Source organism: Dermochelys coriacea, chromosome 21, assembly GCF_009764565.3.
Source record: "Dermochelys coriacea isolate rDerCor1 chromosome 21, rDerCor1.pri.v4, whole genome shotgun sequence".
Classification (NCBI taxonomy): Eukaryota; Metazoa; Chordata; order Testudines; family Dermochelyidae; genus Dermochelys; species Dermochelys coriacea.
This window is the reverse complement of record NC_050088.1, coordinates 14,193,950-14,218,679: the sequence shown is the minus strand read 5'-3', so window position 1 is coordinate 14,218,679 and position 24,730 is coordinate 14,193,950. Positions and strand designations below refer to the sequence as shown.

Below are 24,730 nucleotides of genomic sequence, written 5' to 3'. Positions count from 1 at the left end.
AAGTAACATAGTGACAAGTTTGATGTGTAAACGTAGATGAACAGATAGATGCCTATGGTTGAACATGAACTGACTACAAATAGTTTCAGTGCTACGTGAAACATGGCAGGTTTCAGAGTAGCAGCCGTGTTAGTCTGTATTCACAAAAGAAAAGGAGGACTTGTGGCACCTTAGAGACTAACACATTTATTTGAGCATAAGCTTTCGTGAGCTACAGCTCACTTCATCGGATGCATTCAGTGGAAAATATTGTGGGGAGATTTATATACATAGAGAACATGAAACAATGGGTGTTACCATACACGCTGTAACCAGAATGATCACTTAAGATGAGCTATTACCAGCAGGAGGGCGGTGGGGGGGAGAGAGAGGAACCTTTTGTAGTGATAATCAAGGTGGGCCATTTCCAGCAGTTGAAAAGAACGTCTGAGGAACAGTGGGGGGTGGGGATAAACATGGGGAAATAGTTTTACTTTGTGTAATGACCCATCCACTCCCAGTCTCTATTCAAGCCTAAATTAATTGTATCCAGTTTGCAAATTAATTCCAATTCAGCAGTCTCTTGTTAGTCTGTTTTTGAAGTTTTTTTTTTTTTTTTTTGTTGAAGAATTGCCACTTTTAGGTCTATAATCGAGTGACCAGAGAGATTGAAATGTTTTCCAACTGGCTTTTGAATGTTATAATTCTTGACGTCTGATTTGTGTCCATTTATTCTTTTACGTAGAGACTGTCCAGTTTGACCAGTGTACATGGCAGAAGGGCATTGCTGGCACATGATGGCATATATCACATTGGTAGATGTGCAGGAGAACGAGCCTCTGATATTGTGGCTGATGTGATTAGGCCCTATGATGATGTCCCCTGAATAGATATATGGTCGTTGAAAAGAAACTGCAAAGAGGGAGTTTCTGAGTGTGTCCCGAAAAGAAAGAGAAAGTAGGAAGGCAGTGACCTCATTGGGTCTCTGGCCTATTTAATGAAGGGAAATGGGAATCGCTAGCTATTAAAGCAATGTTTAAAAAGGGACAGGAGCATAACATTTGTGCTATGGGTCTGTGCAAATGCTGGGAGAATGGGTAATAGGCTGGAAAAGCAAGAGTTTCACATCCATGAAAAGAATTTTGATTTACTTTGCATCACATAATAGGAGGGTGCACTCAAACAGCAATAGACCATAAATGCGTGTTAAAACAAATGTTAGAAAAAAAGGGTGTGGTGGAGGAGGGAGTATTTTCCAGACTGGCTAACAAGGGAAGAGGAGCTACTTAATAAAGCAGGTGTCAGCTATATCGTTACTGACAAAGTGTGATAATGGGAAATTTTCAACTGCTGCATTATTTGTTAGAAAAGACACTTGTATAAAGGCAGGGTCTTAGACTTTATGAGATAATTATTTAATTCTAAAAAGTGGAGAAAGTAGCAAGGAAATTTTGCAATCCCAGAAATTTGGGAGCTAGTAACAAAAAAGCTGAAGCTAGACAAATTCAGACTAGAAATAAGGCTCACATTTTTCACAGTGAAGGTAATTAACCATTAGAATAACTTACCTGGGGATGTGGTTCTCCATCACTTGAAGGCTTTAACAAGAGTGAATATCTTTCTAAAAGATCTGCTGTAACTCAAACAGAAGTGATGGGCTTGGTGGAGAGATTACTGGGTGAGTTTCCTTAACTGGTGGTATACAGGATGTCCAACTACATGATGATCATGGTCTTCTGGCCTTAAAATCTATGAATCTTTAATGAAAGGTATCATTTTTATGGAGCAAAATGGCAAATTTCAGTGAGCAACTTTAGATTTTTTTATTAAAATACATATTAAAATGGCCAGTATTGACCAAACAATGTTTTATAGGTGCTGTAATCATTCATTTTAGTAGAAGCTTGAAGAGGAAGAGAGAGAGAGAGAGAGAGAGAGAATTTCCACCACCTTTTCGGCTTGTGAGAACATAAGAATGGCCATACTGGGTCAGACCAATGGTCTATCTAGCCCAGTATCCTGTTTTCCGACAGTGGCCAGTGCCAGGTGCTTCAGAGGGAATGAACAGAGCAGGCAATCATTGAGTGATCCATCCCCTGTTGTCCACTCCCAGGTTCTGGCAAACGGAGGCTAAGGACACTTCAGAGCATGGTTTTTGCATCCCTGCTCATCCTAGCTAATAGCTATAGAGGAATTTTGCCTTGAAACATTCCAGGAATACAAGGATAACTTTTGTCTCAACTTAAAAACACAACAGATTTCATTAAAACAACATAAACGTTCTAGAACTTCTACCCTAAGAGGTTGTTTTTTTTGTTTTTTTGGTCCAATTAAATTTATTGTGCGGTAGCATGCTGCATAAATGGAAACTGGTATTATACTCCTGTGTTTATCATTTTAGTTTTGTGGCACAAGATCTTTCTACAATAGGGGACTTTTTTCAAAAATTCCCGCTCTGGTTCAGCTCCAGTTGTGTTAACGTTGGGAGCCGTTATTGTAGCTGGGCTACTGGTTGCCTATGGCATTTTAAGCAACATGTCAATTAGACCTGCTCTGAGCATGGTTAGATATTATGAGTTTTAAATACCTTCTTGTTGACAATATATGAACGATTGAAAAAAAAATTACTCAGGAAATGGTAGTACAGCAAGCAAAGGAAGGAAAAGTTTAATCAAGATATTAGTGCATCCTGGTAACGGCATTATAGTTACACTTGAAGAGAAGGCATTTTCTGTAAAAGCCCCTGTTCTCATTACTTAAAGCATGACTCAAGGCTGAAAATTCTCACACTTGTCTCTTGGAAGGTGAATTTTCTTCAGTTCAAAGGTGAACTGAGGAAATGATTTGTTTTGGAGGTCCTAAACCCTGAAAGGATTTGAAAGACGTCCTTAGCTTTATATAAATTTCTCTGGACTTCTAACCTCCATGTAAACTCTGGGGAAGTTTAGAAACCGCAATATGAACTTGGACTGGGTTAAAGACGCCTTTCCAGCCTTCCATCCCAAACATACACACAATGTCCCCAACATCATTTCTGAAACACACAATTCCATCACGCACACATGAATGAATGGACTCATGTCATGGAGAGTTTCTAAGCTACACAGGGACTCCATATGCTATTAGCAAAACCAACTGCATTAAAGTAAGTTAAGGAGTGCGCTGGCCTAGGAGTGAAGACTTCGTAGTCCAGCTCTGAATCAGCTGGGATGAAAGGTATGAAATGTGCAAGTGTAGTTTTGAGGTAATTTGGGGGCAAATCTAGCAATCAGGAATCCAAAGAAGGCTAATGAAGACGGGTATAATCTAATTTAATGGAATATATTCTTCCATATGACAAGGGGGACTATTGGTTTATTCTTGATTAAATTAAAAAAAAGAAACACCTAAGCAACTTTCTAGAGAGAGAAACTTAGAGCTAAATGTGCAAGTAACAATCAATAACTGGGAGGGAAAATACTTCAAAGAGCATTGACATTTTTAACAAACAATGGAATGCTAAAAGAAAAGGAGTACCGGTGGCACCTTAGAGACTAACAAATTTATTAGAGCATAAGCTTTCGTGAGCTACAGCTCACTTCAAGTGAGCTGTAGCTCACGAAAGCTTATGCTCTAATAAATTTGTTAGTCTCTAAGGTGCCACCGGTACTCCTTTTCTTTTTGCGAATACAGACTAACACGGCTGCTACTCTGAAAAATGGAATGCTAGGCAATTAGTCAAGTTTAAAATAAAAAAAAGTTGAAAATTCTAAAAATGCAGAGTTAAGAACGTTCAAACCACCTCATTTCCACAGGCTGCTCTTCTCCCTGTTCACTTGATCATTTTATCCCTTGTTAGTTTGGCCACAAGCCCCTGAGGCTGGAGATATCTTAACCCCCCTATACTTTGGCAGTTTGCTTGTAGACTTGAAGTCTGCAACTGCAATGTTTCCCTATTATTTATGTGGCAGACTTACCTAGGGGAACCCAAATGCATACGGGGCTTAGGTGGTTGAAGCTGTAGGGAATTTGACTTCTGTAGATAATATGTTTAAATGGTCAGAGATGACATGCAACTTGATAGTGGGGGGCACAAATTAAAGGTTCTGATGGTATGCAGCAGGGTTCAGGGCAGGGCATATCAATCCTGGCAGAAATCATGGGGGGGGAAGCATGTGACCCTACGTTCCCGTTGCCCCCATCTCTCCTCTGTAAATGGTAGTTAAATTTCAAGCAGCTGTCATGAGGGAAGATGGTATGAAGACTTGGTGATATATGAAGAGTGAGACGAGAGAGATGGTTTTGTAAGTGAAGAGTGAATTGGTGTATTGTCTGTGCTCAGGCACATTGCTTTGGTAAATGCAATACAGTACGCTGTCATGCAGGTATTGGCTCACTGCCAGTGTTGGGTTGCCTATTGTATAGTCATATGGTAGTTTAGTGAGTTTAGGCAGAGGATGAACAATGAAAATTTTTTTTATCATAACAGAATTTCCTTGCTTTCTCGTGTTTGTTCATTTAACTGAAATACTCTTTTTAAAATATTTTCCTCACTAGCAATTTTCAGTTTAATAATGCATTTTTTCTCTGGGAATTTAGTATTACTTCTAGTGTGTTTTGTTTATTTCTAAGACTGTGTGTTAATATAGGGATACGCAAATAAGTTAAAACACTTTTTTTTTAAAAAAAATGCTATTAATCTTTGTCATAGATCTGACACTTTATAAACTCTTCCTACAGAATCACACTGGACCTTTTAAGTAACACCACCTAGAGTAATACAAAGTACAGTTAGAGAGCCTTACATTTGGATTTCCTGACTTTGTGGGTGGAAGATCTCATCATAATATTGTATGAGCACAGTTTTTGTATTCAGTTGGGAAAAAGTTCTTACTTGTAAACAAATATTGATGAACAGATTAGACAATAGAAATGTTGCAGCAGGGAGAGTTCCTACATTTTGCAACTAATGAAACTGGAAGATCCAAATGGTTGTGGTTTGGAGCTACTAGAATTCTTAAATAGGTTTAAGAATAGCTATTGTTGAACATTCTTTAGTTAGTTCTGTACCTCTATTGACTGGAAGGGTGAAGTAGGGGAGGTGACTTATATTTAATTCAATAGTTCAGCTGTAATTAAGCTGTGATTGTAAATAAGCATTGAATTTATGAGTTCAGGACTAACATGAATAAATTTCAGCAGCTACAATAGTAGATGCTCTTTGTTTAGTTAGTCACAGCTAAGTTCCTTAAGTTAGTGCAGAATTACTTTTTTCTGTTGTCCTCTTGCAATGTCCATTTGCTACAAATCCAGTATTTCTGTCCTTTCTGTCTTTCTTTCTTTCCAACAATATTAAAAGAAGGCTTCACACACCTGAAGTGTATCTTCTTCATTGGCAGGGAGGTGGAGTGGATGATTTAAAGGATCTCTTCCATCTCTCTAACTAATTCTGTGATTCTGTTATGGTTTGTCTGTCTTGGATTGTAAGCTGTTCAAGGAAGGGTCTGTGTTTATACACTGCCTCGCATGATGCAGGCCTGACCTTCTTTGGGGCCTCTGGGCGTTACTGCAGTATAAATATTATTAAAGAATGGCAAGCAGATAGTTGGCCTTTGTTTCTTGAGGGCCTAAAAATTTAAGTGTGGTTCTCCTGTTTATTCTGGGTAATTTAAAATTTGAGTGCCTGTGTGAAAAGAAGTACACTGTACTAGTTGAATAAGTTGTCTTTAATGGAACTAAGCTGACTTACATAAGATGAGGACCTGGCCCAGTTATAGAAAACCATTGTGGTTTTGGGTTTTGTCTTGGGCTAATCACACACAAGAAAAAAAAAATTTGTTTTCACTTCATATTTATCAGGGATCCGCTGTTTGTGCATTTTTCCTTTTCCTTATCCTGTGAAAAACTATTTCTGCTGAGCTGATATGACTCCACTAAATCAGGAAGCACCAGACAAAAGAACTGTCAGTCTTGTAGAAGACTGGTCCAAAATGATTGGGGTGCTGAAAATATCCCAATCAAGAAGCTTTCTGCAGAGCCCTCTTACTTTGGCTTTGGTATTTGTACTGTTAGCTTTCTTTTTTCAATTTTGTTTTTATTGATACATTTAACGAAATAAGAAAATAGCACAAGAAAGGCAAAAGGAAAAACTAGAATCAGCCCCTGAAATGTGTTGGGCCTCCTTTTTTCTGCTAGGCCTACCTCTCCTGCTCTGTGGTTCCCATCCCTAGGGTCAGGCACTCTGGACTGGAGCAGATCATCTGTCTGTCTGAACGATAGTCTGATTTTTATATAAGGTGGAGGTAGAAAAGACCTTCTGGGTCCAAAGGTTCTCTTTTCACTTGTGACGTGAAGTTCCAAATCCCACATCCTTTTTTCTCTCTTTTCTCATCTTTGTGGTGTTTGTGTATTTAAGCCAAAAGATTTCCATAGGTTGTAATGCAATAAATTTGATGTGTGTTGTGCTTTTTATGACATTTATGAATGGTGCATATAAACTTCTGTTTCTTTGAATTAAAAATATAAATTGTACTTCTAAATATTGCTTACTAAAAATGCCATGAATTGCATATTACCCAATGTAATTTATAGTTCATTAATCTAATAACTAAAAAACAGCTTATGTTTGGAAGACAGGCCAAAAATATATATATTTAAAATTAAAGCTAATATTGCATAGAAATATTGGTAACTCCCAGTGAAGTGTTTGTAAAAACAGCTTAAGAATCATGAATGTAGTCAGTCTTCCCCAGAGGCCAGTGCAGTATTGTTCTTAACAGTACAGCTTTTTAGTGCTTTAATCAACCTAGATTTAAACTGGTCAATCAGGCTTCTGCCCCTCCCCATGTTTTTCTTGCTCCAGTCTACTGGTTATATGCCCAGTTCTCCCAGATTTTCAAAAATAATTCTGTGGTTCAAGGAAGTTTATTGCTCCTTAATAATAATTGGAACTTTTTATCTTGAAAGTGCTTTACAAACTTTGATTACTCTTTAACCCGATAGGATCAATATTACAGTATCTGGGCAGCTGACATATGTTCAGGTTTTCCATGTAAACCTTTATCTACTTTTTATCAAGACCTAAATTTACAAGGTCTTCATTATGGCTTGTTCGTGAGGCTTTCTTCCGGCAACTCACGGAAGCTACTAGATCGCATGCCCTGATTCTCATGGGTGACTTTAATTTTCCTGATATCTGCTGGGAGAGCAATACAGCGGTGCATAGACAATCCAGGAAGTTTTTGGAAAGCGTAGGGGACAATTTCCTGGTGCAAGTGCTAGGGGAGCCAACTAGGGGGAGCGCTTTTCTTGACCTGCTGCTCACAAACCGGGTAGAATTAGTGGGGGAAGCAAAAGTGGATGGGAATCTGGGAGGCAGTGACCATGAGTTGGTTGAGTTCAGGATCCTGACGCAGGGAAGAAAGGTAAGCAGCAGGATACGGACCCTGGACTTCAGGAAAGCAGACTTTGACTCCCTCAGGGAACAGATGGCCAGGATCCCCTGGGGGACTAACATGAAAGGGAAGGGAGTCCAGGAGAGCTGGCTGTATTTCAAGGAATCCCTGTTGAGGTTACAGGGACAAACCATCCCGATGAGTCGAAAGAATAGTAAATATGGCAGGCGACCAGCTTGGCTTAATGGTGAAATCCTAGCGGATCTTAAACATAAAAAAGAAGCTTACAAGAAGTGGAAGGTTGGACATATGACCAGGGAAGAGTATAAAAATATTGCTCGGGCATGTAGGAAAGATATCAGGAGGGCCAAATCGCACCTGGAGCTGCAGCTAGCAAGAGATGTCAAGAGTAACAAGAAGGGTTTCTTCAGGTATGTTGGCAACAAGAAGAAAGCCAAGGAAAGTGTGGGCCCCTTACTGAATGAGGGAGGCAAGCTAGTGACAGAGGATGTGGAAAAAGCTAATGTACTCAATGCTTTTTTTGCCTCTGTTTTCACTAACAAGGTCAGCTCCCAGACTGCTGTGCTGGGCATCACAAAATGGGGAAGAGATGGCCAGCCCTCTGTAGAGATAGAGGTGGTTAGGGACTATTTAGAAAAGCTGGACGTGCACAAGTCCATGGGGCCGGACGAATTGCATCCGAGAGTGCTGAGGGAATTGGCGGCTGTGATTGCAGAGCCCTTGGCCATTATCTTTGAAAACTCGTGGCGAACGGGGGAAGTCCCGGATGACTGGAAAAAGGCTAATGTAGTGCCCATCTTTAAAAAAGGGAAGAAGGAGGATCCTGGGAACTACAGGCCAGTCAGCCTCACCTCAGTCCCTGGAAAAATCATGGAGCAGGTCCTCAAAGAATCAATCCTGAAGCACTTAGAGGAGAGGACAGTGATCAGGAACAGTCAGCATGGATTCACCAAGGGAAGGTCATGCCTGACTAATCTAATCGCCTTTTATGATGAGATTACTGGTTCTGTGGATGAAGGGAAAGCAGTGGATGTATTGTTTCTTGACTTTAGCAAAGCTTTTGACACGGTCTCCCACAGCATTCTTGTCAGCAAGTTAAGGAAGTATGGGCTGGATGAATGCACTATAAGGTGGGTAGAAAGCTGGCTAGATTGTCGGGCTCAACGGGTAGTGATCAATGGCTCCATGTCTAGTTGGCAGCCGGTGTCAAGTGGAGTGCCCCAGGGGTCGGTCCTGGGGCCCGTTTTGTTCAATATCTTCATAAATGATCTGGAGGATGGTGTGGATTGCACTCTCAGCAAATTTGCGGATGATACTAAACTGGGAGGAGTGGTAGATACGCTGGAGGGGAGGGATAGGATACAGAAGGACCTAGACAAATTGGAAGATTGGGCCAAAAGAAATCTAATGAGGTTCAATAAGGATAAGTGCAGGGTCCTGCACTTAGGATGGAAGAATCCAATGCACCGCTACAGACTAGGGACCGAATGGCTCGGCAGCAGTTCTGCGGAAAAGGACCTAGGGGTGACAGTGGACGAGAAGCTGGATATGAGTCAGCAGTGTGCTCTTGTTGCCAAGAAGGCCAATGGCATTTTGGGATGTATAAGTAGGGGCATAGCGAGCAGATCGAGGGACGTGATCGTTCCCCTCTATTCGACACTGGTGAGGCCTCATCTGGAGTACTGTGTCCAGTTTTGGGCCCCACACTACAAGAAGGATGTGGATAAATTGGAAAGAGTACAGCGAAGGGCAACAAAAATGATTAGGGGTCTAGAGCACATGACTTATGAGGAGAGGCTGAGGGAGCTGGGATTGTTTAGTCTGCAGAAGAGAAGAATGAGGGGGGATTTGATAGCTGCTTTCAACTACCTGAAAGGGGGTTTCAAAGAGGATGGCTCTAGACTGTTCTCAATGGTAGCAGATGACAGAACGAGGAGTAATGGTCTCAAGTTGCAATGGGGGAGGTTTAGATTGGATATTAGGAAAAACTTTTTCACTAAGAGGGTGGTGAAACACTGGAATGCGTTACCTAGGGAGGTGGTAGAATCTCCTTCCTTAGAGGTTTTTAAGGTCAGGCTTGACAAAGCCCTGGCTAGGATGATTTCACTGGGACTTGGTCCTGCTTTGAGCAGGGGGTTAGACTAGATGACCTTCTGGGATCCCTTCCAACCCTGATATTCTATGATTCTATGGTAGTTCCTAATTAACCAATCATTTTTTCTTTATTTTTCTTAAGGACAAACTTTTTAAAAAGCAGTTTAACAATTCAGCTACTTCTGAATTATAATAAACACTGGTAATGACTCACTTAAGGTTGTATAAGAATTCAAGAGCCTTCACTTCTTCTCATTCATGCCTCTACTCCTGTGCTGTGTGAAATAGATTGACTCCCGCTCATCTCATTAGTGCTCAGTACTTTTGGAAGGAGATCCCATATTCAAGCATTCTGAATTTGTCCTCTAGCTAGAGGAATGAAGGAATACAGTGTTTCTTCTTCCCATCACCCACCTTCTGTTCCCATTTCCCAAGTGGTGTTCTCCTACGTTGTTCTAGCTTCATGAATGTTTGTTAGATAGATCCTTATATTCATATGTTTTTAAGGTCAGAAGGGACCATTATGATCATATAGTCTCATCTTCTGCGTAACAGGCCTTAGAATTTCATGCAATAATTCCTGTATTAATCCCATAGTTTCTGATTGAACTAGAGCATATCTTTTAGAACAGGGGTCAGCAACCTATGGCATGCGTGCCAAAGACGGCACGTGAGCCGATTTTTAATGGCACGCTGCTGCCTGCCGGATCCCAGGCACTGGCCTGGCTCAGCCTGCTGCTGAACCCAGGCCGGGACCCCGGCAGGTAGCAGCATGCCATTAAAAATCCTGCCTGCCCCGGCCCGCTCTTCTCCACCCTGTCCCCCGCAGGGGCAGGGTGAAGAAGCTTGGTCCTGCCTGCAGCTGCTGCAGGGCAGACAAGCTCCCCCCACCCCCGCTCCTTCCCCCAGCATGCTGGTTTTCTGCCCCTCCTCTTCTCCCTCCCTGCCGCCCATCAGCTGATGGCCCTTTCGAGGGAGGGGGAGAAGCTGAGCCGCAGCTCGCTTGCTGCTCAGGGGAGGAGGCGGAGAAGAGGTGGGGACGGGGTCTTGGGAAAGGGCGGTGGAATCGGGGCATATCCCCTCCAGCACCCCCACGACCCTAGCCCACACCCCCAGCCCTCTGCCCTGACCCCTGCACCCCCCCAGCCTCCTGCACCCTCCTCACACACCCCCATGCCCCCTACACCCCATGCCCTGACTCTTGCACCCCCCACATTCCCACCTCCACCCTGAGCACCAAACGGGAGCTCCTGCACCCACCCCCCCCCACATTCCCACCTCCACCCTGAGCACCCAATGGGAGCTGCCCAGGTAAGCACTCCACACCCAAACCTCCTGCCCCAATCCTGAGTCCCCTCCTTCATTCCAGCTCCTGGCCAGACCCTACACCCCAACCCCCAGCCTGCTCCTTCACCCCCAGCCCTGTGCTCAGCGCACTCCCACCCTCAGCTCAGTGCAGAGAGAGGAAGAGAATGGGCTAGAACCAAGGAGAAGGTAGGTACCCACTCTGTGTGGGCAGGGCCGGGATCCCAGACCGGCAGTGGGCTGAGCAGGACCGGCAGCCAGGACCCTGGCTGGCAGGAGCCAGCGGACGGAACCCCAAACCGGCAGTGGGCTGAGTGGCAGCGGGCTGAGCCACTCAGCCCACTGCTGGTCTGGGGTCCTGGCTGCCGGCCCCTTGCCAGCCGGGGTCCTGGCTGCCAGCCTAGGTTAACAGAACCCTAAGCTAGCAACGGGCTGAGTGGGCCAGTGGTGTAAGATCAGCATTTTAATTTAATTTTTAAATGAAGCTTCTTAAACATTTTGAAAACCTTGTTTACATATGACAGTAGTTTAGTTATATAATATATAGACTTATAGAGAGAGACCTTAAAAAATGTTAAAATGTATTACTGGCACACGAAACCTTAAATTAAAGTGAATAAATGAAGACTCGGCACACCACTTCTGAAAGGTTGCCGACCCCTGTTTTAGAAAGACAGCCAATGTTTAAATAAACACTTCAGGTGACAGAGAATCCACTATATCCATAGTAAATTGTTCCAATCATTAGTTACCCAACTATTAAGAATTTTGCAACTTTATTTCCAGGCTGAATTTGTCTAGTTCCATCTTCCAGCAACTTGGTCTTATTATAACTTTGTCTACTAGATTAATGAGCCACCTACTATCAGAAATCTCCTCTCCATGTAGGAACTTATGATACTGGCCAAGTCACTTCTTAACCTTCTTTTTGATAAATTACATAGATTGCACTTTGTCAGTCTCTCTTGCTATAAGGCAGGTTTTCCAGACCTTGAGTCATTCTTGTAGCTCTTCTTTGAACACTTTCCAGATTTTCAACATTCTTTTTGAAGGGTGGACACCAAAACTGGACATAGTATTTCAGTAGTGGTCTCACAAATGTCACCTCCCTACTCCTATATTTGCCTGCTTATGTAGCTGAGGATTGAGCTAGCTCTCTTAGCCACTACATTGAATTGGGAGATTATATTTAGTTGCTTTCCACTATAACCCCGAAGTCCCTTTCAGAGTCACTGTATTCCAAAATTCCTCCATCTTGTGAGTGTGATTTACATTCTTTGTTTCTAGATGTATGACCTTGCATTTGGTGGTATTAAAATAGCTCAAATGATCCCAGTTTACCAGACAGTCTATATCACTGTCTAGAACTGAACCTGGCCTTAGAATTATTTACCACTCCATTAATTTTTGTTTCATCTGCAACTTTATCAACTATGATTTTATACTTTCTTTCAGATCATTGATAAAGATATTGAATAGCATTAGACCAACAACACATCCCTGCAAAACCTCACTAGAAATACCCCCAGGAGATAATTATTTCCAAAACCTTCCCATTCATCTAGTCAAATGAGCATATTGATTGAGAGGAAGCAGCTCCTAAGCATTTTCTTGAGGTGGGCAGTTAATATAGAAATATGTTCAGGCATGTGGTAGCTCACTGTTCTTGCATAGCCCAAATGTTTGCAGCTGTGCAAGATTTTTCTAAAACATGTTAGATGCTTCATCTGTTTGGATGAGGATTGAGGTTTCAGATCTTCAGGTGATTGTCAACCTTTTTTGCAAAAAGAAAAGGAGTACTTGTGGCACCTTAGAGACTAACTAACAAATTTATTTGAGCATAAGCTTTCATGAGCTACAGCTCACTTCATCGAATGCATCGGATGTGGCACCAAGTCCTCCTTTTTCTTTTTGCGAATACAGACTAACACGGCTGCTACTCTGAAACCTTTTTTGCTGATCTCTTTCTGCAAACCGTCTCTGATTGCCCAACAGGAGTAATCATGTTGAAGTAAGCCTATAAGATGACCCACATGGTTACTACTCTCACACTGGCATAATAGATGTAATGGAAAGATGTATTACAGAGTTATACTTGTTGGAGTCTTCTCCTCTTCCTTTCTGCCAGCTTCACTTCACATCTTAGGAAGTTGTTCGGGAAGTCTCTTGACTGTTGGGAAAGAAATGGACCTATACTGTAGAGACATTTGTGTTTTTGCATTCTGCTTCCTGGTAGCTGGAATCAACAGCTCAGAGTTAGGGGTTTTATATCATAAGATGAGAGATGACTACATTTAAATACACAACTACTGGTAAGTAAATTCACCCTATCACTTTCCCATATTATCAGGGAAGGTCTAAGTATGAGCCTAGTCCTATATGTTTTAGCAGTTCTGTGTTTTTCTAAATTTTAAAATAGGACAAGATGAGAGCCTATTGAATGCCTTTTTGGCATTTGTGGTGAGGATTAGAGGAGATTGCTTGTTCACTGTATTAAATACACTGTTTACTTAACAACCTTGTATTGTGTAGGTGACGTTGCACTTAGTTCCCCTCCATTTTTATTTTGTAATTCTATACTTCTGGCCCTTCCCCTTCCAAAAGGCTACTTCATATATCAAGCAAAAAAAGCTGTATGATGTGCACCCAACTCCATCCAAGACTGAGTGGATCAGCTTTGCCACCTGCTTAATCTCCTGAGTCTGCTTCTGAATCTAATTCCCCCTTATTGAAAACACCGCACACCAGGTCAGCTGTTCAGATTCTTTTCATCCTGATTCATTCCATTTGTCATTAAACATGTATGTATCAAAAATAACTGTCTAGTCACATCCTAACTAAAGAACCTCTTTTTCATATAATTTTGTTTCTAAGATGAAGGAATTTTGGTTGGGTTGGGAGGGAGCTCTTCCAAATAAGAGGATCTACTGCAGAACTAGGTCAGAGATTCTATATGGAGTAGGGGGAGTGGTACACAGGAGTCTAATATTCAGTATATTCAAGTCCACAGATACAGATTTTATATTTTCAGTAGCTAGTTTAAAAATATGGAGTCCGTTCTTCTCTGATACACATACAACTGTCATTGATAATGTAAGTGGCACCTGTGCATTGGCTGGTCTTGGAGTCCTTTTTTAGGCATTTTACAATTCAAACTAAGATACGTTGTAAATATTTGGGCAGATCTCTATAGTCTGATGGCACAGTCTTCCCTTATGAGACAGCATGTACTAATTCATGTTGTATGCCATGAAAGTTACAGTATTCCCTTAGAAACCTCATAAACTTATTCATGTTATATACCATAAAAGACCCCATTTTCTTTCTAAATATTTTTTACCTAGTTCTTTTTCTGTAATTTCATTTTCTGGCATTGATTTCTGTGCCCCTGTTTTTTCTCTCTTGCTAGCCGTGAGACTTACGCAGGATCCTTAAAGCAAATTCTTAACTTCCTTCAGTGCAGTCTTTTCTACAAGGCTCTCCTACCTGCATTTCCTCTGAGGACAGTTGCCACACTGAGAATGAGAAAGGGATTCCTATTCTTTCTGCATATTGAACTGTAGTCTTTAGCAATACAGTTTTACATTTGCACAAGCTCCATGGGGTTTTATGTTGCTTGTATATTTTAGCTGCAAGTTTTGATATTTTTCAAAACAATATAATTTTACAAGATGGTAGAGGAAGGAGTATAAAGGGGGATTCTTCCACCCCCCTACCCTCCCCTGCAATTAACACAAACATTTTTATTTTTATTTATTTTGTAGGCAAGGTTAAACCTTTGTATTTATTTCTGCAACTAGTTATGGTCAATTTAAATAAGTAAATGAGTTCCAACTGTTCCTTTTGGCAAGATGGGTTTATTAAGCAGTGAAATTAATCAAATAGATTTTACTTAAAGCTCAAAAATATATTTGCGTAATAAATTATTGATGCCTTCTCAATTTTCCCTCAGTATTGTGAGTCCTTTCTATTGTGCATGATAGAGGAGACCTGTTGAGTTTGCAAATAATTGACTTGAAATTGCTTCAAATAATTCTGCTTTTTTGGCTTTTTTGTACCTAATCAGAATTGATGTGACTGAAGTGCAAATCTTCATAATAATCATGCATTTACTGGCGGTGATTGGAGGACCACCTTTTTGGCAATCAATGGTAATTTTGCTCATATTGTATAGTAAGTTTAATGTATATTTCTGATTATTCTGCTTCTTGTCTTTTCTAATCTGGTATACATCTGGAAGAGCACTATATTTAGAACAGTATCAGTTTCCTTTGGGAGAGAAGATCTCATTTTCCCATAAGATTAAAAGATTTGTGGTCTTGAAGAACTTGAATGAATTTCATATCTAAGAAATGGCAACGCATTCTGGTTTTACCAGCACCACATGAAAAACAGTCATTCTTTTGCATGCTGTACCTACATGTATTCATGTAGAAGGGTCCGAAATGACTTTACAGACTTACTTTTACCAATAGAAAATTACTTTGTCCACCAATGAAAACCTGCGCCTCTGGGTGAACTGTTCGACATAGATATCAACAATATCTAACAATTTTAGGTCAGAAAGAGAAAAATACTTTATCAATTGAAATTACAGGGGGAATTTTCGGAATGCAGCATGTAATTGCCCATAATTGCAATAGGTTACAACACAGGTGCTAACACTCTCTCTCCCTTATGAAAATTGCCTTAAGGTTTTTAATGACTGTGGCCCCAATCCTGTAAGCTGATCTGCATGATTGGATCCATGCACCCATACAGATCCCAGTTGATTTTACTGAGGCTCAGTGTGGGTATAAGGTATTGCCTATTTGGGGCAGCTTGCTGGATTGAGGCCTAAGGTTGCTCAGCAACTCAGTTTTATATCAGCACCATCTAAAACCATCCTGGGGTGCTAGTGCAGAATTGACTCAGAGGAATGTGCTACATAATGAATTGCCAGCATTACTTTCTGAAGCATGATTTCCCTGAAGGTTTTCCATTTAGGTGCTGACCTTGCTTAACTTCAAAGAGCTAATGAAATCACTTCCTAAGGTAGTCTGAAAAAATTCTCATTAATTTTAGAAAAAAGCATCAAAATGTTCAAAAAACAATTCACAGTGACTAGTTTAGGATGAAATATGTTGCGTTGTAGCATAATTAATCTGTTACAGCCAATTAGATCCTGAAATCTACACTGCCATATACAGAATGTCCCAAATAAGGGCCTGACTCAGTTAAACATCTGCCAGGCTTCTGCCACAGAGTATATTTGATTTCAGAGCTTGTAGACAAACAACATATAAGAAATACCACCTAAAGGATGTGATTGAACTCTTGTGAATTCATGTAGACAGAACTACTTCTCAAAAGTGTATTGTCTTGTCTTGTCTGTAGGAGCTATTAGTGCATGATGCCTGGCTTCCATTAAAACAAAACACTTCTGTACTATAAAATTACTCGCTTTCTGTTTCCAATTGTTAAAAACTATTTTGCTGCAATAGCTATTTCTAGTACAATTCAGTGTGAAGGAAACTTGCTTGTATTATTTAGAGCTTGGAAAGTCTTCCCTTTATCATTTAACACACTTCAACCTTTCAAGCAATTTTTGCTGCAGCAAATAGCTATTAATATAGCAGATTTCAGGAGGAGTAAAGGTTTGTTTCAGTAGCTGCAAAAAAGATGAAAGCATTTTGAAGTTCAATATTTCTATTAGATTTATGGATGCATTTCTTCAGAAGACAAACTTTCCCCAGGATTGCCATGGGAATCATGACTTTCCCTGATATTTCATTCAACTTGCCCTGATATTTTATTTTGTTATGTATTTAATTTTTGACAGAAAAAAAGACAATCACAGAGGGATTTTTGTTTGTTTGAAAGACCTATTTTATTTAATGAAAATACCTCAGCTGTATACTCAAACATTCCACTTTTCCCTCTAATAATTAGAAAGCAGGTAAATTCTGAGATAGTTAACTGTCTGTGCTCCATTATTGCTTTTATTGGCCTTTTGTACCCAGTAAAATATGCAGTATATTCGCTTCCTTCTCTCTGTCTATGAAGTTTCTCTTTCAATCTGGCTAACGCACTACTGCATTCTGTAAGACTCCTGGTATCCAGTGTTTTCTGAGAGGTGGTGAGTATTATTGCAGGTGAGATTCCCATTTGGTAGGTTTCAGTGGAGTAGTGAGGTTGGTGCAGCTCTTAATAGATAATCTTTTGGATTTTGTTCCTGTTATGCTGGAAGTGAAATAAAATGCCACAATTACTTTCATTACTTAGTAAAAAAAATATTCTTTTGTTGAATGTGCTGGGTATAGATTTCATGTAATGTAAGGTAGGTCTGGTTTTGAGCTCAATAACTGTTGTTCTTCCTGGAACAGGAATAATAGATAGTATTTGTATACTAAAAGTATTTGTATTTCTGAATTAAGGGTGGAATTTGATCCCTGTGCTCCAGACCAGCACTGAGCACTACTCAAATCCCACCTGAATCATCAGATTTTATGGGTGCATGAGCCTTGGGCTGGTCCTCTGCACAAGGGTCAGTTTCACCCTGATAGTGTAGAGTGGTGAAGAGGTGTGAGCATGAGCCTGTGAACCCAGAATTTATATCCCAGCCTTGACATCCACTCACTCTGTGACATTGGGTAAATTACTTAAGCCTTCCTTATCTGTTTCCTTATCAGTAAAATACCTCACACAGGCATTGTTAGGATTAATTAATTAGGGTAATATTTATGAAATGTTGCATAAGTGCTATGCATTATTTTTAATTCATGTAGTAAGTGGAGTTTGCCATACATATGAGAATAGCTGAAGACAATGTAGAAAGGCAGTCAAAAAATTTGTCGAACGCTTTACTAGGCAAAAAGATACTCTCAGGTAATTGGAAAGTTTACAGGGAGGAGAAGTTGATTTAAACCTTCCACTATGACTAGCCCAGTTTGTTCTGCCACGCTACCTTATATGAATCTGAACCTGTGAAGGAAAAAAATCAAATCACAAGAAATATTTATAGGGAGAAATACCACTATTTAAATGTGTTCTCTTTTATGGAGTAGTATCCCCTCAACATTGCTCTTCTGCCTGTCTACATCTCAGTCCGTGGTTTGCTCCACTACTTCATTGTACCTCACCTTCTATGAATCCTGTTCCATTGACAGCCACCAACACTGATGATAGAAATATCTTCACATGTGGTACGTAAATCTCTAATCCCTGCCCCCATCCCGTCTCTTGTCTCACCATTAACTATTCCTTCTCCTTTGCCTCCTTTCTCTCCACGTTTCAATGTGTGCTGTCAATCAACTTTCTCTTGACCCTACTTGCTGCTTTAATGGTCTTCCTTCTTCCCTACATCTCCAACTACCTGGAGCATGGGATCTTGATAACATCCAGTCAGAACTCTTCTCCCTCTTTTATTCTCACTTCTGCTTTGTTCTTGTTTCTGATTCTGATATCTTCTGTGTTCTGCCTTTCACCCTTCAGCTTATTCCCTTTCCTTGACCACATCTCATCTTGATAACTGTCATTCTTGACTCTCTCTCTGATTCCTCATTCTTCCTCCTGACCAGAGGTTTTGCTGATTGTGGACATGTTGAGATATGGGTCTGTTATATGTAGGCTTGGAAGAATTAAATTTTTATTTTTTTTTTATAATTTTGATGGATTATATTGTTTTTAAGTTTTCTTTTTCTTTTCTTTTTTTTTTTTTCAATTTTTATCAGTTTAAATATTCACCGTTGTGGAAATTATGGGAAGCCCAAATAATGGGGGGGGTGTCAGACAATAACTATCTGATGACAGGAGACATTGAGATTCAAAAAGTTAAAGCTTTACAACCATTAAAACGCAAATTGTCAACATCACATGTCAAAATATTCAGAGTATATACCCTTAAACTCTTAAGTTCTCAAGTAGCATTTTTCTTTCTTTGCCTATATGTAAACTTAGATTATTGTCTATGATATTTTTTTTCATTGGCTGGTGTGTGCAGTGAAATCAACATTTACTGATCAAAATCTAGTTCTTCCAAGCTTAGTTATAGGAGGTAAACAGATTATAATGAGTCATGAATAAGCTTCCCAAACTCATTTTCCCTTGTGAATGAATCTGGATCTGAACACTGGTTGCCCAAGAACAGATTAGAGCACTTACCCATTGTGACATTTATTTTTATTGACATGCTTACTTCTCTGTGGCAGAACTTGAAACATCATAGCTTTTAAGCAGACTTGCTCTATTTTTGAAGTTGAGTATTCTGCTGTTGCAGCAGCATAACCAGTCTTGATCAACTTCAAAGGATTTAATAGAGAAGCATCACTTACCTGAAGAAGATCTGACCTGGGACACTCTTCAGCACTATACATTCAGTCCTACTAAGTGTTGCACACCTTTAACTCCCACTGAAGTCAGTGGTCAACACCTGGCAAGATCAAGCTGTGTGTAAAGGGCAAAACTGTAGTATGGGCTACAATTATATGTAGAATACCAAAGAATAAGTAAACCTGTGGCTTTATCTCAGCCTCCTTTAGCTAACCACTCTGAAGACAGAAGTGTTAAAGTAAGAGGATCATCCTCCAGCACAACTCTATCTTCTGTTGCCTTCTTTGACTCACACCATCCATTTGTCTCCGCCATTCATAACCTTTGCATAATCTTTGACTCAGAACTCTTCCCACATTTACTTTATCTGCAAATCGGTTTTGTCACATTAACTTTCGTCACTCCACCACTGCAGAAGTCTTTGTCCTTGCCTTGATCTCCTATCATGTAGGGTCTGTTTACGCTGGGCAAAAATAGGACCTTATAAATAACCACTTGGTGCAGCTCCATCAGTGATAGTGGTGGGAGCCGTAATATGGATATGGTTCAGGTGGAATCAAACATTTTTATCATTATGTGGTCTCATCCTGCTCTGAGCCCTGTCCACGTTACAGCTTCCACTGTTCGTATTTTCCATTGTTCCTGGAGCTGCCCTATAAATAAATCCTGTTTTTTTTGCCAATGTACAAAACCTCTTGACTGCTGCAACTCCCTTCTCTGTGGCATCCTGAAACCTTCTCTGTGGCATCCTGAAACCTCCTCTGTACAGATTCCACCATGGGCAGAATGTTACTCTTGTTCTTCATCCTCACATGTACAAAGAAGCACAACCCCATCACCCCATTCTCAAATATTTCCACTGACCACTGAAGAAAGCATCATTATCAAAACAGATGGCAGCACAGGCAGGCTGTTTAATAAGAGTGGTACAAGCTCTGGAGCAGCTCTGAGAGTAATGGTGTGTTTGTTACTGAATTTTTCAGTTCAGCTAGCGCTCTCCACTCTGTTGCGGTTTCACTGTCTGAATCCTGTCTTTGAGCAAAAGCGCAGAGTAAGCAGGCCGGGTGGGAGGGATACCTGAGAGCATAATTAGAACTTCCTGCTTGAGGAGAACTCCAGAGTGCAGAGCAACAATCAGGTGAGGTGCTGCTACTCCTCCTCCTCCACTTGGTATTGGTTGTAGGCTCCATATGGGCAACACATGGATAGAACTACAGAGCCAAATTAGTCTCTAACTGCACCTTTTCCCACTGCACGCATCCAATGAAGTGAGCTGAAACTCATGAAAGCTTATGCTCAAATAAATATGTTTAGTCTCTAAGGTGCCACAAGTCCTCCTTTTTCTTTTTGTGGATACAGATTAACATAGCTGCTATTCTGCAACCTGTAACTGCACCTTGTAATTCAACAAAAAATCTGCATGAACCCACTGAATTCTAATCCCAGTTCCAGCCACTCATTCAAAGTGAACTTGTCTGAGTCACTTCCTTCCCCTCTCTCTCTCTCTCTCTCTCTCTCTCTCTCTCTCAAATGGGGATAATAAAGTATCAAAGATGGAGATGTGTATGGTCTGATTATTGTTTGCACAGTGCTTTAAAGTTGTAAAGCATAATGTAAGTTCAAGAATTATCTTTTAGAAAAGCCTCAAAGCCAGACTGGACATGCAATTCAAAATACTAAAATAAAAACAACTTGAATCCATTTAGGGTCCCATATGAAATAGACATATGGGGACGTACACTATGGAGCATGTTTACTCATTTTGGAAGAGGTATGAGTGTAGATGCTTGTTACTGGAGGGTTCAAGTTGTTCTTTAGCAGTTGGATGGTTAAGGTTGGACTCTTGTTGCTGGGTGGTTCCCTCTCTTCTTATAATTACTTCTCCACCCAAGGCACTATGTCGAAAAGATGAGAGAGGATTATTAGTCTTCCTTCCCAGCCCATCTTGCACTCATTTCTCACTCCCTTGCTACCAGCCCAGCCACCCACTCCTGTCTTACTTTGAAAAGTAACCTTAGTGGCTGTTTGCCTCTCTGCTGTTCCCTATCATGCCTCCTCTCATTATACCTTGTCTGTCCTATGGGGTGTGGTCCAGTTTATGGGTCTTCACATGCTAATCCCCACTGATACCTGGCTTCACCCTGCACTCAAGGCTGGGATACTAAGTGTGGGGTCCATCCTTTCACCTGTGCTAGGCCTCTGTTCTCTCCATGCTGAGGAACCCCTGGCTCAGGTTTTAGAGGTTGGTTGATAAGTATCCAGCATTGTGAAGGATAATATTAGGAGACAGGGATTCTGCTCCATGTTCTTCTGTGGTAATTAAATATAAAAGCAAATGGATCAGGGAATTTTGCTAATATGGCAGGTGAGAGAAATTCCTCCCAAATTTAGTTCGTAGAAATTTAAACCAATATTGACTAATTTTGGGGGAGAGAGGAAAACCCAAGTGGACTTAGAAAAGTGGAGTGTTTGAGTTTACTTGAAATAGGTAAACACGATTTTAGATTAATTGTACATATTTTAATCTTTTTATTTCTCTATTGTCAAGATTCCAGTGCTGAATATTCAAATGAAAATATTCCCAGCTCTTTGTACTGTTGCAGGAACCATATTCTCCTGCACAAACTATTTTGGTGTGATCTTCACAGGTGGTGTTGGCAAAAATGGATCAACTATAGCTGTGAGTGCTTTGTTCTACTTTTGTGAATCTATTATGTTACCTTCTTTTCTGAGTGCTCTGTAGTTTGCATGATGGTTTATAGAAAACTGATATGCTTTCAAGTGTGTTTAATTTAATGTCTGCTTTTGGTGTAAAATCCACTTTCACCTAGTTTACTAGCTTGAAAAAAGGGATAAATCTTATCTAAATGAAAATAGTAGCTTTTAGAATTGAGAAGATTTTAAAAGGATGGATTTGAAATAGGTGAATGATAAAATCACCTCCCATGCTTTGACATCTATGTACATACAAAATGATGGGATCTAAATTAGCTATTACCACTCAAGAAAGAGATCTTGGGGTCATTGTGGATAGTTCTCTGAAAATATCTGCTCACTATGCAGTGGCAGTCAAAAAAGCTAACCAAAAGTGAGGAACCATTAGGAAAGGGATAGATAATAAGACAGAAAATGTCATAATGCCTCAATATATAAATCCATGGTACACCCACATCTTGAATACTGCGTGCAGATCTGGTCGCTCCATCTTTTCCAGAAATGGAAAAGGGGCAGAGAAGGACAACAAAAATTACTAGGGGTATGGAACAGCTTCTGTAGGAGGAGAGATTTAAAAGACTGGGACTTTTCATCTTGGAAAAGAGACGACGCCGAGTGGATAGGATAGAGGTGTATAAAATCATGACTGGAGTGGAGAAAGTGAATAAGGAAATGTTATTTACCCTTCACATAACACAAAAACTAGGAGTCACCCAATGAAATTAATAGGCAGCAAGTTTAAAACAAACGCAAGGAGTACTTCTTCATACAATGCACAGTCAACCTGTGGAACTCTGTGGCAGCGGATGTTGTGAAGGCCAAAATTATAACGGGGCTCAAAAAAGAGCGAGATAAATTCATGGAGGATAGGTCCATCAATGGCTATTAGCCAGGATGGTCAGAGTTTGTCTGGCTTGTGTTTGCAAGAAGCTGGGGGGAGTGGATGACAGGGGATGGATCGCTTGATGATGGCCTGATCTGTTCATTCCCTCTGAAGCACCTGGCCTTGGCCACTGTTGAAAGACAGGACACTGGGCTAGATGGACCTTTGGTCTGACCCGCTGTGGTCGTTCTTATGTTCTACAAGGTCTTACCTTCTAGAATCCATGAATTTTCCAAACCAAACTCCCTCTCTGATGCGCATGCTCTTTGTTTGGTGTTTTTGCATCTGACAAGAATATGAAACCTATTGACCTTCCAGAGGGGATAAAAGTCAAAGTTAATATTCTTGTCAGACTTCTTTCTTAAGGGATTTGTGATTTTTTTTTTTTTTTTTTTTTTTTAGGGGGGTGGGGGGAGTTGTGGAAGGTTTTGTGAAATTTTTAGGAGAGTCTGTTTTTTGTGTTTGTGCCAATTGAGTGAGTTGGACTAGTCTTTTTAGTTATATTTTGCTGTTGAGCATTGACATCTTAACAAAAATGTATTATCACCATTACACAGACACACACACGTTTGGGCCCCTGTCATTTAAGAACAGAATCATCTCCTTCCTGTTTTACAGGAGTTAAGATAACTACAGCACCATTTTTTGCAATTTGAAGCCTTCTCCTCTCTTCCCCCCCCCCCCCACCCCAATACATACATTTTTTGTTTTGTAGCTGAAACTGAATGTTTCCTTCATGCAACACACAACTTATGAGAACTTCAAACCAAAGGCTCCAACCACTTTATCAGCTGACACTCTGTCACATTTCACTACTGGCCCAAGTGAGTTCAGACAGGCACATTTTAATTTAAATAATATGCACACAACACATCTTTTGTTCAATTGTGTGCACTTTTCATTAAGCTAACACTTTCTTCTCCCTCGCTATAGGGAACAAGTGTCCTTTCACCCTTTCTTCATATTGGGTCAGTGATCATATTAGCTGCAATGATCTACAAGAAATCTGCTGTGCAGCTCTTTGAAAAGCATCCTTGCCTGTATATACTTACTTTTGGTTTTGTATCTGCTAAGATAACTAACAAATTGGTGGTAAGTGCCTCAGAGTCATTGATTCTTTTCCTTTATTATTGTATAAGATGGTCTTATAGTTTCTCAAGTCTACCTTCCTCACAACGTCGGTTCCCCTGAAAGACGAGCCACACCCTTCCTTCGCTGCATTAAAGTCATTTAATGCAACTTCTCTGTATCCCATGAATCTGTAGTGGTTCTAATTGGTAGCTACAACCCACATTTTACTTGAGAATTTGTCATAGCCCACAAAGGAATGAACCAGCAGCATGTAATTCACATTGCAATAATTTTTGGTGACATTTAATTAAAATACTCTATAAGGATGTGTTAATCAGCTGAAAATATTGGGTCAAAATATATTTTGTGATTTGTTTAGACTAGACTACTGTCTTTTTTTTTTTTTAATAGGTTGCACATATGACCAAAAGTGAAATGCATCTGCATGATACAGCATTCATAGGTCCAGCACTTTTGTTCTTGGACCAGTACTTTAACAGCTTTATTGATGAATATATTGTGCTTTGGATTGCCATGGTAAGTAAGTCATTGTATTTTCTGTTTATCAGTGATCTTTTGTGCATTTGCTTGTTCGCTCACACTCCCCACACGCATACAGAGTTTGTGCCAGTTGTGTACCGATCACACCCTGTTTTCACCAAGAAGCATGGGAACCTTCTTGCCTGAATCAGTTTTAAACCAAGTTCAGGCTAACTTGGCTGAAACATGGTTGGGTTGGGCTTATGGACCCCACTCTGTTTAAACTCTGTTTTAAAGCCATGTTGAATGAGCAGTACTCAAAGTCCTAGGTTTAGAACCCACTGGGGAGAAATGTGCTGAGATGTATTTTTGCAGGAACATAATTTCCACACTTTGGGGTGCACCACAGCAAAAGCTCTAACACAAAAACCCACTGGTGGAATTCCTGAAATTCATGTAGTGTCAGAGCAATGATAGCTACCAGAACCAGTCTCACAAA

At 40.4% G+C, this 24,730-nt stretch overlaps 1 protein-coding gene across 6 annotated transcripts in view; it reads left to right on the top strand.

Moving 5' to 3' along the window:
- Window positions 1-24,730, top strand: part of CEPT1 (choline/ethanolamine phosphotransferase 1) — a 48,354-nt gene that overhangs the window by 21,849 nt on the left and 1,775 nt on the right. For 5 of the 6 annotated variants that reach the window (XM_038379715.2, XM_043500693.1, XM_043500692.1 and 2 more), the window contains exons 5-8: window positions 14,839-14,923; window positions 21,631-21,762; window positions 23,614-23,772; window positions 24,163-24,288. In XM_038379715.2, the coding sequence (XP_038235643.1) occupies window positions 14,839-14,923; window positions 21,631-21,762; window positions 23,614-23,772; window positions 24,163-24,288 (502 nt within the window). Of the gene's footprint in view, window positions 1-14,838; window positions 14,924-21,630; window positions 21,763-23,395; window positions 23,505-23,613; window positions 23,773-24,162; window positions 24,289-24,730 lie in introns of those variants that run through there. The other variant, XR_006276576.1, reaches the window with a different exon arrangement.